Here is a 14,746-nt window from a genome sequence, read left to right on the forward strand (position 1 = left end):
AATTTGTTCTTGGGAAAATAGTGATGATATTTTTGACTGCTGTGTGTGGAGTACTCGCCCATAGACTAGTAACGGGAGGGTAGGAGGTGTTCCTCACCACTCAGCGTCATGGTACGGAACGCCCCCTCACAATGCAGAGCTACGGACAGCACTGTGAGGAGGGGAGTTCCTGACAGACTGCCAAAACGCCGTTCTGACACTGAACAGCTACGGTAACGGCACAGATAGCTCTTCACCATAGGCACATAAAGGGAAAGCCTATAGTATGCTGAATTCAGGACACTGTCGGCTTTCTAGCAGTGTATTACACCGCATGTGCCCAAGGACATGAAAGGTCCTCTTTAAAGCAAAAATGGTTGCAAATGGCATCTCCTTGCTTAACTAGTCTGAATGCCTGTAGCATTCTCATGCAAGCCATTGTACTGTATGGTTTTGCAGCCACCACAAATTATCTCCTATTCACAGTCTAAGGAGTAATTTGCTGATCGGTGGGGCTTCTGACCACAGATTGCAAGAACTGGAGTGTTTCTGCATCTTAGTTTGAATGGTGGTCAGAAATGCACGTCCCTGCTCCTTTCATTTTAATGGGACCGCTGGAGAAATCCGAAGCACAGTGCTTGGCTATCTCCAGTGGCCACTGAAATGAAGGACGAGTAGGCATGTATTTCCAACAACGGTCTCGGTTCAAACTGAAGTGCAAAACACCCCAGTCCCCACAATTGGAGAGTCTCCCTAATGGTTGATTCCCCAATGGGCCACAAGTTACCCCCTAAACCTGTGATCTGGTTTGTTCCACAATGGTGTCCATCATTTGATCAAATACAATGCAACAGAATACATGGTGGAGGCTCAGAACAAAGTCTACATCGCTTATAAGCCTAGAGGAGTGTCTGTGGGGAGTGGGGGTCCGGAGAAATCATAATAAAAAGATATAGTGTCTAGGATAGGTACAATAAAGAGAGCCCACTTTTTATAGTGCCAAAATCACGCACATTTGCTCTAGGTAACCATCTTATGACAATGAACCACAGATGAGAACAGAAATCATACTAAACTATAATATAATTTATTTCAGAAGACCAGTCCTTTCACCGAGGCCGAAATTGGTCAGTAAGAAACAGGTTACAAAACTACATCCAACGTCTGTATAAAAATCCATAGTAACTGAGAGAAGCCAGAGTTCTTCAAGATGAATGACTTGTATTAAAACACCCAGAATTAGAGAGTGCCAAGCAAAGAGATGCTTTTATAATCTTCAAAACTCTTTCTTTATATCTAAGGTGAAAAAAAACCATAATATTCAGTATAATACAATGTAATAGTATAAGTTAAGCGTAATGTGTATGTTTACGGCATACATATAAATTATGTATATGTTACTACAACTAATATAACCTAAGGGAGAATATTTTGTGCTAACTTTTTATTTGCTAAGTACTTGTATGCCCACAAGTGGGATTTATACACTTTCCACACCATTTGGTTCCTATAAAATGATTCACATGGAATTTCAGTGTATGTCTGAATCACCGAAAGTAGATTTTGTAAGCTTAACTGGTGCTTGCCACCATTTACATAGTACGGTAGAGGTTTACTCTTATCTTGCCATACGTTTTTTGTGGTTATGCTAATGAGTCAGTTTAGGTCCCCAAAATATAAACGACTGGAGTCCAAAACCATTTAGTTGAATGGGAACTGATCTAGAGTAACCCAGCACGACCGCTACAGTGTACCAGTATCCCCTTCTAGTTCTGTAACCTGCTGTGTGTGTGTATGTAAGGGGGGGGGGGGGGGGGAGGTTGAGATGCTGGACCCCAACGATCCAATATTGATGCCCTAAGTTTGGGAAAAACCCCTTAGGCTAAGGCCCCATGGGTCATCCTGTAGCAAGAAAGTGCTGCGGGAAAAACCACGGCGGCAAAACATCACAGTTCTTCCCGCAGCGCTTTAGACAAAGTTCGCAGAGGTTTCCTCTCCAGACTGTTTCAATAATACCTATAGTGAAACCTATAAGTTATAGGTATAAACCTATAATAACTGACATGCTGCGTGTCCGCACAGCGGTTTTTACCACAAAGATAGCATGGAATTCGCTAGAATCCCATCCACTTTGCCTTGACTGTAAAATGCCGTGATTTTTCCCATGGGGCCCCGGCCTTAAGTGGCAAATTGTGGTTTAAATAAATTCTCCATACTGTGTTTCTACTTACCACTCTTCAAGAGCATTTGTCCTTTTCGAGACTGATCCAGTTGATCAAGAAACTGTTCAAATATTTTCACATATGGAGCCAGGCTGGTTCTTTTATAATCTAAAAAGTAATGGAAAATGATTAAAATTTTGATAGATTTGTTAGAGCAGTTATTTCTCAAATCTTCACATGACCCTCAGCAAATAATGAGGCATTCATCTGTAAGTTTCAATCAACACTCCCACATCTCTCCCTACCATATTGAACTAAGGATATTGCCAGCTGTAGACGAGTAGGAGTTCTCTAAATGGACAATAAGGATAAGATCACATACTCAGGTTTTTGTATAGTTTTTGAAGTCAAGGGTAAGGACAGATAAAGGACAGATGATACGTCTTTTTTTTTTTTTGGCATCATAAAACCAGAAGGACCCTAAAAGGTACCAGATAATAAGATGGAACTTTGCTGTCCTTACACAGAGGTAAATGAAACCTCATGGTTGCAGAAGTGACTTTTATTACTGAAGGGGGCTTTATGATAGGAACTTTTTTTTTTTAATCTGGCTCAAAATGAAGAACTACTTTAAGTGTAAAGGAATACTGTCACAAGCCAATATATCAGTTTTTGGAGGTTTTTTTTTTTCTCAACAAAAAAAAATAAAAACATACTGATGTGAACAATAATAATAACTACACGCACACAGATCACAATCGAGAACAATTTCACAATAGGCAAATTCATATCTATCTATATAAATCACCTCTAGTCCGTCGTTTCGCTTCTGGTTCTCCTTCATTAGGGCTACTTTGATCCTCTTCTTTTGTGTTTACATTGTCCAGCTCACTACATATTAAGCTGAAATGAACACAGATGATGTCTTATTAAAACAAGCTTATAAAACCAAATTATAGAATTCAAACAGACTAAAAAAAATCTTAAGTATGGGGTAGATGGCCATTTTGGTGTAGTTCGCTGGAGAACTGAACATACTGCTCAGTTCTATAGCGAACTAAAAATAGCGCTTGGACATGCGCAGCATCGCTCTAAACGGAGCAAAACTGCGCATGCCCAAGATTTCAACTGCATGAGCACGATCTGGGCGGACGAACATCCAGGGAGGAGGAGGGCAGACAGAACACAAGCAGTGGAGGGGCGTGAACAGAGGTATGATGTGGTGGTGGGTGCTCGGAGGCCCTGGGGAATGCCCACGGTGCTCCATGGGGTTGATTAGTGTAAACATTTATAAGGATTAAATAATGAAACAGTGGGGTGTCTTAAAAATATAAAGGCAGCAGTAGAATAGCCATTTATAAGGTTATTCAGGGATGTGTTTACTTAAAAATGAGTTTTACCAATGAGAGACTCCCGTTATATATAGTCTCAGACAACTTTAAGGGATGCAAATGTATTGAAAAAACATTTGCATGAAATTACAGGTGGAATTGTGTATCTTGATGCAGGTTTCACCCTGTTCATTTAAAGGGGTGAAATCCACAGTAAAAATTCACAGCATAAACTGACAATATAGCAGAGATCGGATTTATAGAATGTACATCTGATTTTGGGAAATCAAATCTACTTTTCTGACACTGTAAAACCCTGCAGATTTTCAGATGACAATTTGGGGTGGCAGAACATGTGTGAACCTAAAAGCTGTAAAGTGCCTGGAAAAATGCTCCACTGCTTTAAAAGTTTCACAAATAACTATTTTCCAATTTGATAAAAGTTAATTATATGTTAATTCTGGTTAAGACTATCATTTCCCTCTGATAAATTTGCACCAAACTAGTTTTTTTTTTTTTGTTTGTTTTTTTTTTTAAACTCTTCAAGCTTTCAAGCTGTTTCCTTCTTGTGTTTTAGAGATTAGCTGCCCAGGATATTACAATATATTGCTTTCGATTACCTTATCGTTGGGACTGCAAATGGATCAAAACTGTCCAACTTGTTTAAATCCATTGGAACAGAAATTCTACCTAGAAGACAAGACAAATAATTACTTCTAAGGGAGTCCACAGCGTTTCTTAGATTGGGTTCAGATTGTTAAGCAAGTGACCTGTACATATGATGAAAGTGTGCATTTGGCCCTAGTGACAGAAGAGCATAGCATACTACATCATTCTTGGAAGATTTAAGATAGCCAGATACTCTAGGAACTCTGCACACTTACCTGTTTTGGGATGGACACTGAAGGGACTTTTTAGCAAGTGATTCACCCCTTTGCTGACATTAACGTCCAAGCGGGGATAGCAATACTGTAACATAATTTCTTTATCTGAATATGCACCTTTTTTATGATCCTATAAATACAAAGAATGAAAAATTAATCTAAACATATTCATGTATTATCTAGGCAAATAAAACCTATGTACCGTATATACTCGAGTATAAGCCGACCCGAATATAAGCCGAGACCCCTAATTTTACCACAAAAAACTGGGAAAACTTATAGACTTGAGTATAAGCCGAGGGGGGGAATCCACCATTGCGGGTAAAAAGTCTGGTCATGTGCATTGCCGCTTAGTAACTCCATGGGGATCATAGTAATAGCAGTTAACCCCATCATGTCCCTCACATTAACCCCGTGTGCCTCACATAAGAGTTACTGATATGTGGGACATATGGAGGTAATAATTCGGTATCTTCATAATTAAGGTCCTTCATTAGTACCCTCATGTGTATCACATATTATTAACCCTTATATGGGGCACACAGGGGTTAATATGAGGGATATGATGGGGTTAACTGCTATTAATGTGAGGCACAGGGAATTACTAACACTAAATTAATAACCCCAAATACCTGACATTAATAGGCAGAGTAACTAAAGGAAGGTTCCTGTGTGTGTCACTTCACTGTAGCTTCCTCTCCTCCATACAACAGACATCTTCCATAAGACACAATAAATCCTGGCCACTCATCTGCAGGGTAGATGCTAAATCCTAGTGTGCTAAAGGACCTCTGATGACGTCATGACCATGTGATCGGACTCTGGTGTGGGCGGAGCTACTAGGATTTAGCCTCAACCTTATCTGCAGATGTTACATACCAGTGGCTACAGGACCTTTGATGACATCACAGTCTCGTGACCTCATGTCAAGCCAATCACAAGCAGTAGCACTAAAGGACCTCCCTCTTACAGGTCCTTCCAGTTTTCTGTGCTCTGTGGACCCTGACTCGTGTACAAGCCGAGGAGTTTTTTCAGCATGAAAAATGTGCTGAAAAAGTCAGCTTATACTCGAGTATATACGGTATGTTATACATCAACTTTTCCCAGTCCTCTAATCCAGAGGTAACCATATGCGGCTAAGCCTTGGCTCGTCTGAGCTATGCATCACACAGGCAAAACTGTACAGCAATTTATCACTGAAACCAGGAAGTGAAGGAGAGAAGATGAAACCCTTAATGCCCATTCATACAGCAGAATTTAGCATTGATTTTGAAGTGGATATTGTCTCAAGAATCAGCACCAGATTCCAGTATTAATCTGCCTCCATTCTTTTCAATGGAATGCAAAGTCTGAAATAGGACGCTGAAGAAACAAGCATACTGCTTGATCTTGCTAGCGATTCCGTGGTCGATCAGCTGCAGAACCTGTGGCATGCAGCACTCCGCTGAAGGGTCAGAATGTGAAGAAGTCACCCACCTCAATGCCTATTAATTTTTCACCATGTAATTAGCCCCTTATATGGGAAAATCACTTTAATTTGCATTCAGCTCAACTATAATAGAAGACAACATAAGCACAATAATGTTGTTTGTGGAAGTAATTTCAGATACCTTTAAATCAGAATAGAAAAATGACAATACAAGAATACAGACAGAGACCCTGCACCAAAGCTAATCATGGAGGATCATCAACGTTTACGCACCGGATTCTGTAAAGCTTTCTTTAACTTCGCCCAACGTTCTATAGAGGATCGTGCTTTCTGGAAGTCAGGTAGCAGATGCTCTCTCGCTGGTGGTTATATACATTAAGGAAACCTTCACTGCATGTACACACTGAAGATTATATGTGCATTTTCATGAGAAAATCAAGCCCCCACTATTCCCAAACAAGTACAGTTAGTTTTGGTGCGTGATGTGCTATTTAAGCCCTCCAATGTCAGACAGGCAGTGGGTGTGATTGAGAGCTCCTGTCAGAGACAGTCATAGCTCAGAATCACACCCCTTTCCTGTTCCTACCTGACAGTGCCATACTGACAGTACAGAGCCTAAATAGCATATCAGGTACCAAAAATAACTGTATCGATTGCTCAGGAACAGCGGGGGCTAGAAAAAAAAATAAAAACAACATAAAATAAGATAAAGGATATTATCCGGAATAAGTGCTAACACTTTGTCCCAGCACGACTTGTTCTCCAGGATGTCCTGATCCACCAAAGCATATTGTTCAAAGTATCTCTCTACAACCTTAATGGATTTCCTGTGAGATGAAGAACAAATACATTTATTCCTACCTTAAAAATTGCAACCCCACCTGAGAAAAAATTGGAAATTGAAAGTTACGCTAGGTTCACACCTGCGTTCGGGTTTCCGTTCTGTGGTTTCCGTCTTCTGCATGCAAGAAGATGGAAACCACAGACCAGGTCCGGCCGTGAGCGGTGGTGAGCGTTTTGTGCTCTCCGCCGCGAAACCATTTTTTTAAAACCAGACACAGAGTACTGCATGTCCGACTCTGTGTCCGGATTTAAAAAAACGGTTTTGCGGCGGAGAGCATAAAACGCTCACCGCCGCACAGCTTTCAAACCCATTCAAATGAATGGGTTTGAAAGAGTCCTGCAGGTTTCCGTATCCTGCCTCTGTTTTGTGCAGGAAACGGAAACCTGCAGAACGGAGACCGGGTGCAGATGTGAACGAGCCCTAAATTGAGAATTGACGGTCACTGAACATGTCCCTAACAAAAGCCGTAGTACTGACAGTAGTAGGATGGACATACTTTAAGAATGGATGGATTGGCTCAGAGAGATGAACTTTCTTTATAGTTTCTTCTCCTCCCTGCAAAGAAAACATTATGAAACTTATTGGAGAACAAACAATAAAAGGAATTTTCCAGAACGTTTTTTGTTTTCTTAAACAGTTACATAAATGAGTCATACAACTGTATAGGTGTGTGGACAAAAATATAGCACTGTTTGTTCAGACAGTTTTTGGACAGCGGTGTGCAGAAAGAAGATTTATATATTTAATTAAGTCTATTTTTTTTTTTTTTTTTTTTTAAACAAATTAAAATAATTCCAGAAAAAAAATTAAATGCCAAAGTACCATGAACTCTATTGATATACACAACTTACATTACACACTGTATACATGATGGTTAAAGGGGTCTTCTGGGACTTATTAATTCATCACCTATCCTCTTCAGTACTTACCAGGCAACTTTTGTGCAGTGGCTGTACTATACTGCGGCTCAGCCCATTCACCTGAATGGGACTGAGCTACAATCAGGCCATGTGAACAATGAATGTGACAGTACATGGTGAGGGAAGCGTAAGTTCACACAACTGACCCATGGGGGTCATGGGAATCAGACCCCACATAGATCTCCAATTGATAACCTATACTAATGATAGAAAGATTTCTCTGAATTATTTCAGAGAAATTCAGCTGATGAAGCAGTTATACAGTACAGACCAAAAGTTTGGACACACCTTCTCATTCAAAGAGTTTTCTGTATTTTCATGACTATGAAAATTGTAGATTCACACTGAAGGCATTAAAACTATGAAGTAACACATGTGGAATTATATACTTAACAAAAAAGTGTGACACAACTGAAAATATGTATTATATTCTCGGTTCTTCAAAGTAGCCTCCTTTTGCTTTGATTACTGCTTTGCACACTCTTGATCAGCTTCAAGAGGTAGTCACCTGAAATGGTCTTCCAACAGCCTTGAAGGAGTTCCCAGAGTTGCTTAGCACTTGTTGTCCCTTTTGCCTTCACTCTGTGGTCCAGCTCACCCCCAAACCATCTCGATTGGGTTCAGGTCTGGTGACTGTGGAGGCCAGGTCATCTGGTGTAGCACCCCAGCATTCTCCTTCTTGGTCAAACAGCCCTTACACAGCCTGGAGGTGTTTGGGGTCATTGTCCTGTTGAAAAATAAATGATGGTCCAACTAAACGCAAACCAGATGGAATAGCATGCCGCTGCAAGATGCTGTGGTAGCCATGCTGGTTCAGTATGCCTTCAATTTTGAATAAATCTCCAACAGTGTCACCAGCAAAGCACCCCCACACCATCACACCTCCTCCTCCATGCTTCACGGTGGGAACCAGGCATGTGGACTCCATCCGTTCACCTTTTCTGCGTCACACAAAGATACGGTGGTTGAACCAAAGATCTCAAATTTGGACTCATCAGACCAAAGCACAGATTTCCACTGGTCTAATGTCCATTCCTTGTGTTCTCTTCTGATTGTTGCCTGTCCTTAGCAGTGGTTTTCTAGCAGCTATTTTACCATGAAGGCCTGCTGCACAAAGTCTCCTCTTAACAGTTGTTGTAGAGATGTGTCTGCTGCTAGAACTCTGTGTGGCATTGATCTGGTCTCTAATCTGAGCTGCTATTAACCTGTGATTTCTGAGGCTGGTAACGCCGATGAACTTATCCTCCGCAGCAGAGGTGACTCTTGGTCTTCCTTTCCTGGGTCCATGTGAGCCAGTTTCTTTGTAGCGCTTGATGGTTTTTGCAACTTCACTTGGGGACACTTTCAAAGTTTTCGCAATTTTTTGGACTGACTGACCTTCATTTCATAAAGTAATGATGGCCACTCGTTTTTCTTTACTTAGCTGCTTTTTTCTTGCCATAATACAAATTCTAACAGTCTATTCAGTAGGACTATCAGCTGTGTATCCACCTGACTTCTGCACAACACAACTGGTGGTCCCAACCCCATTTATAAGGCAAGAAATCCCACTTATTAAACCTGACAGGGCACACCTGTGAAGTGAAAGCCATTTCCGGTGACTACCTCTTGAAGCTCATCAAGAGTGTGCCAAGAGTGTGCAAAGCAGTAATCAAAGCAGAAGGTGGCTACTTTGAAGAACCTAGAATATAAGACAGATTTTCAGTTGCTTCACACTTTTTTGTTAAGTATATAATTCCACATGTGCTAATTCATAGTTTTGATGCCTTCAGTGTGAATCTACAATTTGCATAGTCATGAAAATACAGAAAACTCTTTGAATGAGAAGGTATGTCCAAACTTTTCGTCTGTATTGTACATCAGCATTGTAATTGGTGTATATGGCGTCCTGATATTTTAATAGAAATAAGTATCGACATCACTGTACCTTCACTACAGTTAAATACTCGGCCACAGCTGATCTTTCCGCTTGAGAGAGTTTCCTTGCAGACTCATCACAAACCCAACAGTGAACTCCTCTCCTACCAGAGTAAACCCATAATCTGTGTTGGAAGCCAAAGTCCTCTGAAAAAGAAAGATTGGACACAACTGATTTTAGATAGTGTATTGTCTCATTCAGTAAGAGAGGTCACTTACAAAAACTATTTAGAAATAATAAAAGGAGGAACTCCTGACAGATCTGTACTGTAATGTAAAGTAGTCAAAGATCACAACAATGGAGCTAATATATCAGCATCAGACATGTTCCACTATAAATGATACGCATCAGCCTTATTTTCTGTTATATAAAATATATACCCTTATCAGCACTAGGTGCCTACCATCAAGGGCTCGGTCCAGGATCCGTATGGCAATGGTCATCAATGTCCAGCATTTATTGCATATATCTGCAGAACTAGACACCACATAATGATCAGACAGGTCAAAAACTCAACAGATGGCAAAATTATGCACTAAATTGTTTATACAGTGCAAATTCAACTCCAAACACACACACATATATTATATATATACCGTATATACTTAAGTATAAGCAGAGTTTTTCAGCAGTTTTTGTGCTGAAGAAGCCCCCCTCGGCTTATACTCGAGTCATTACTATGACCAGCCGCAATAGTAATGTATAGAGTCTCCCATAAAATAGTTAAAAACAAAAGAAGCTTTAAAAAAATATAAAAGAAAATAAATAAAAGTTCTAAATCCCTCCTTTCTCTAAAATACATATAAAAGTAGAAAATTACTGTGACACACATACACATTAGGTATCCCTGTGTCTGAAAGTGCCCGGTCTACTGAATATAGGGTATCTGCAGTGCTCCTGTTCTGTCGGGAAGGGGTTAATAGCAGCACTGCAGATACCCTATATTCAGCCAGGCTGAATTCCAAGTGAAATTTTCCAGTAGCTGCTGCATGTCCCCCTTCGGCTTATACTCGAGTCAATAAGTTTTCCCAGTTTTTTTGTGGTAAAATTAGGGGCCTCGGCTTATATTCGGGTCGGCTTATACTCGAGTATATACAGTGTATGTGTATATATATACATACATATATATATACATATATATATATATATATCACACACACACATACAGTCAGTGTGATAGTTTAAGGCATCAGTCAATCTTTTGTAAGCTTCAGAGGTGAATTCTGTAAATTTTCCTTTCTTTTAAATATTACTTTTTTGTAGCAGCATTTGCGGAATAAATTAAAGTATATTTCAAAATATATTTACAAATTTGGGATCCTTTCTGTAAAATCCTGCGATGTACGGGCTCTTGTATAATACAGTGAGAAAGGGGGAAGGGGGGTGTCACGTCAATCAGTTATTTCAGTAAATTAGAAGTTAGGCAGAGGGAGGGGGTTTAGTTAGGTGGTTAATTTTTGATTCACCCCAGACATCCACTTTAACGAAGCAGCCCAGTGAAAACATTGGTCATTCACTGCAGCCCTCGCCTGACTGTCTATCACACCCCACATCTTCTATGTCGTTTTCCTGCAGTTTACCATTCGGTTGTCTTTCTGTGTTTTCCCAAATAACTAAGAAACCATAAATTCCCCTAATATCTAAGAAACCATAAGTATACACTTAGGGCGGCTGAGTTGTCATCTTCTCTAATATAATTGTGTTATAGGTACTAGTATATTCATCTGTAACTTGTGATAGGAGTTTCTATTCAGGGACTGCAATAATATTTATTATACAATATATACACACACTGTAAAATGATCTTTAAATATATATGCTTTAAATCATTTTTACCTGCAGCACCTTCGAACATCGTCATAATCTGTCATATCGATATCAAATACCAGTTCCTTCTCCTGAGCTTGAAATGTTCCTGACTTCACAGAGTTGTGCATGCTGGGCTGCAATAATATTAATAAATTATTTAGAATATTAATGACTGACAGAAGAGAAAGAAAAAAATACCAATCCACTGCCATTCGATATTACTATCACACGTCTGAAACTCCATGGTGCTGATCCCGTGTGCCACCATTAAGGAGACTTATTCCAGTCTCAGTCAAAAATTTGATACAGTAAAATGTGCCAAATTTGTTCAAAAGAAAAGAAAATCTATCCCTTCTATAGGCATGTGTTAAATCAGATGATAATTTGCACCAATTTTAGTGCATTACAGTAACTCTCTTGGTTACCTGGAGGCAATGCCCAATTACAAAACACTTTTACAAAAGAACTGCTCAATTTTCTCACCACTTTTGAAAAGTGGCATAAAGCCTGACAAGGTGTAAATTTTGCCACACACTATATTTAATATTAAAATTTTCAACTTTCTTTATGTTGCAAAACTTACAATATTTTTCCCAATGTTAACAAAAATACAAACAACAAAGCAAGGGCAGATTTACATTTTTAGAACTATAAAAATGTAGCAAATTATAAATTCACTGAATCTTTAGATACATCTGCCATAAGATAAGAGCAGCGGACATCAATGGTAGTAAAGGGATGATGTAAACAGAGCCCCCTCCGTCTACGTCTGACTTTATGTCCTTTCTCATTGACTTTATTGAATATTAAAAAAAAAAAATGACAACTTCAGGTAGTAATGAGAAGCCACTCCTGACCTTGTGTGAATATACTGCGCCTATGTCTATTTTGTAGGGGTTCATCTTCTGCATTTCCTTCTCAAGCTCACTCATATTATTGAAGGACTGATACCGCACGTAGATGTCATCTTTCAAGGTGAAACTGAACTCTCTGTTTGGGAAGTAATTCTTTACAACTGGAATACAAGCACAAGCAGTTTTATTATATGCACAAACATCACGGTAGTAAAAGAAAAAAAATACCAATATAGAATGACTAATAATCCTATATTCTGTATATTAGCAACCACCAGGTATCTAAGCAAGTCTGTATCTTTAGTGAACCACCTTATATATACTACTAGAGATGTCTTAGCTAAGGACCGCTTTGGTCCGTGAAATAAGGACCAGATGTCGGTCCTATTTCCTGGACTGAACGCTGAGCTTTGACCGTAGTAGTCATCTATGACACTAGGACGTCTTATGTATCCACAGGATTATAGTATAGGACAGTCTTTATTTTATGGACAAAAATTAGGAAGGTTGTTTGTCATGAGAGGGCATATTCCATTCAGACTAATAAGCGAGAGCAGCTACTTCTGCGGGTACCTGCCCAGATCCAAAAAAGAAGAAACAACATGTGATACCGACATGTCACTGATCTACCAGTTATATTGGTCATGTACAGAGCTCTAAAGAGGGAACTTTTAATGTCCTCATCAATGTGCGGTATTATATACCGCTAGAAAGCCTACAGTGCACTAACTTCGGAGCACTGTCAGCTTTCCCGGTATCTGCCCCACTGCTGAATAAATCTATGCTGTTGATTTAAAGCACTGATAGCTCCCCATTGTCAGAAGGTGTTCTCATAGTTCAGCATCATCGCTGGGTGGTAAGGAGCGTCCCCTCTAACATTACAGGGCTATGGTAGAGTACAGTGGGGGCGTTTCTCAGACCCCAGCGATGACGCTCGGTTGTAAAGCTCACACTTCTGACAGTGGGGAAAAGCCAAGCACAGGGGGAAAGCCAAGAGTGCTCTGGATTCAGTGTAGTGCCGGCTTTCTTAACGGTATATAATCCCGCACACTGATGAGGACATGACAGGCTCATCCGGGGCACATACACTGCACCCACTGAGTCACCTGGCTCTGTCAGGGGATGGATGTGACATAGCAGTGCGGCTTCTCTTATATTAACGTCAGTATAAAGGCTATTCAGAACCCTGTGATCCCCTAGTAGGGCTGCCCTGTAATGTCACACTATAACAGGCTCCTCTCACCGCCCCCGTGCCCTGTGATCCCCTAATAGGGCTGCCCTGTAATGTCACACTATAACAGGCTCCTCTCACCGCCCCCGTAGTTCAGCCATCTGTAGTACTGATAGAAGGGAAACAGCCTCCTGTAGTAGAGCGGCAGCAGATCGGGCAGACTGGCCGGGTCATACTCTGACAGGTCCATGCTGCAGCACCACAAGGTCTCCGGCTCTCCCGCTCCTGACAGCAACAACACAAACTACGCGGGAATCACCACGCCACGCCCACTCGTCGTCCGTAAAATCTGACGTCACTTCCCGTTCCCGTCCACAGCATTATGGGAGATGTAGTTTTTCTGTCAACGCAAAGTCGCAACTCGACCAGAGGAGATTAGCACACAGAGAGTTGTTATGAGCAGAAGGGACAGTCTGTCTATCTGCTCCTCATCTTGTATGTTATCAGGGGTCACATAAGAAAAGTCAGAGATTGAAGAATGGAGTTCTCTGCAGTACTTCACCATTAGTAACCAGAAGGTGGCGCCAAACTGACCTGCAGCCACATGTGGGGAACACGCCACTAGATGGCGATCTAGTGCTATCGTGTATAAATCCCCTATGGGCCTGAGAGTTACCACGTACATAGACAGTCTCTACACTACTGATCTCTGGGTGCTTCAGGGATAAAAGGGCTTGTTCATACATTTTATTAGCCCACAACCCCTGTCTACAGGTCATACACTCTGGACTAATGCGCCCTGCTGCACACAAGCTCTATATTATATTCATAGGTCCACTAATCTTGTCCATGACTTCGGTCCCCATCCAGTCCTTTTGTGCACATACTATAATACCCCCTTACTAGCACCACATAGTATCATGCCCCTTGTACAGTAAATGACCCTATATAGTATATACTCTCCTGGTTCCCACACAGTATAGTACCAGGGACAATCCCTACTTTTGACCTAAATCATTCTGTCCCTGTCTTTTATAGAAATATATGTGCATTAATAAACTTAACTATATTGTCCTTAGCTGTACATAAGAGCCTAACTTATATGTCACAATTTAGTGTATTTTAGACCTTACAATGTCGATCTTCAGATATTGTTTGTGCTAATACATTCATAAGACTTATTCAGGGACATAGATGGAAATTTTGATGATATAAGTTCCTTGGAAAAATCAGGAGATGTTCACACGGAGTAACTCGGCGCTGATTCTGGCACGATAACTCGCATAAGAATCAGCGTTGCAAAACAGAATCCCATTGTGGGTTCTGTTTAACACACGTAACACATTGAAATCAATGGGAGGCTTTTTAACCCATTGCAGCAAAAAATTGCAGCGGCAACGCATCACGGTTTTGCCTGTAGCGCTTTTCACAAAAACTTTGCAGAG

At 40.5% G+C, this 14,746-nt stretch overlaps 1 protein-coding gene across 1 annotated transcript; it reads right to left on the reverse strand.

The window, feature by feature from the left end:
- Positions 1 to 942: 942 nt before the first annotated feature.
- PRIM1 (DNA primase subunit 1) lies at positions 943 to 13,622 on the reverse strand. The gene is made up of 13 exons (XM_075265707.1): positions 13,443 to 13,622; positions 12,134 to 12,291; positions 11,304 to 11,410; positions 9,871 to 9,944; positions 9,477 to 9,613; positions 7,126 to 7,184; positions 6,503 to 6,612; positions 6,059 to 6,147; positions 4,357 to 4,486; positions 4,093 to 4,162; positions 2,950 to 3,044; positions 2,211 to 2,309; positions 943 to 1,275 (listed from the first exon to the last, which is right to left on the reverse strand). The coding sequence occupies exons 1-13, from the start codon at positions 13,549 to 13,551 to the stop codon at positions 1,256 to 1,258; spliced, it is 1,257 nt and encodes a 418-aa protein (XP_075121808.1). The 5' UTR covers positions 13,552 to 13,622; the 3' UTR covers positions 943 to 1,255.
- Between the last annotated feature and the right edge of the window lie 1,124 nt (positions 13,623 to 14,746).

The sequence above is a fragment of the Leptodactylus fuscus genome, chromosome 2, assembly GCF_031893055.1.
Source record: "Leptodactylus fuscus isolate aLepFus1 chromosome 2, aLepFus1.hap2, whole genome shotgun sequence".
Classification (NCBI taxonomy): Eukaryota; Metazoa; Chordata; class Amphibia; order Anura; family Leptodactylidae; genus Leptodactylus; species Leptodactylus fuscus.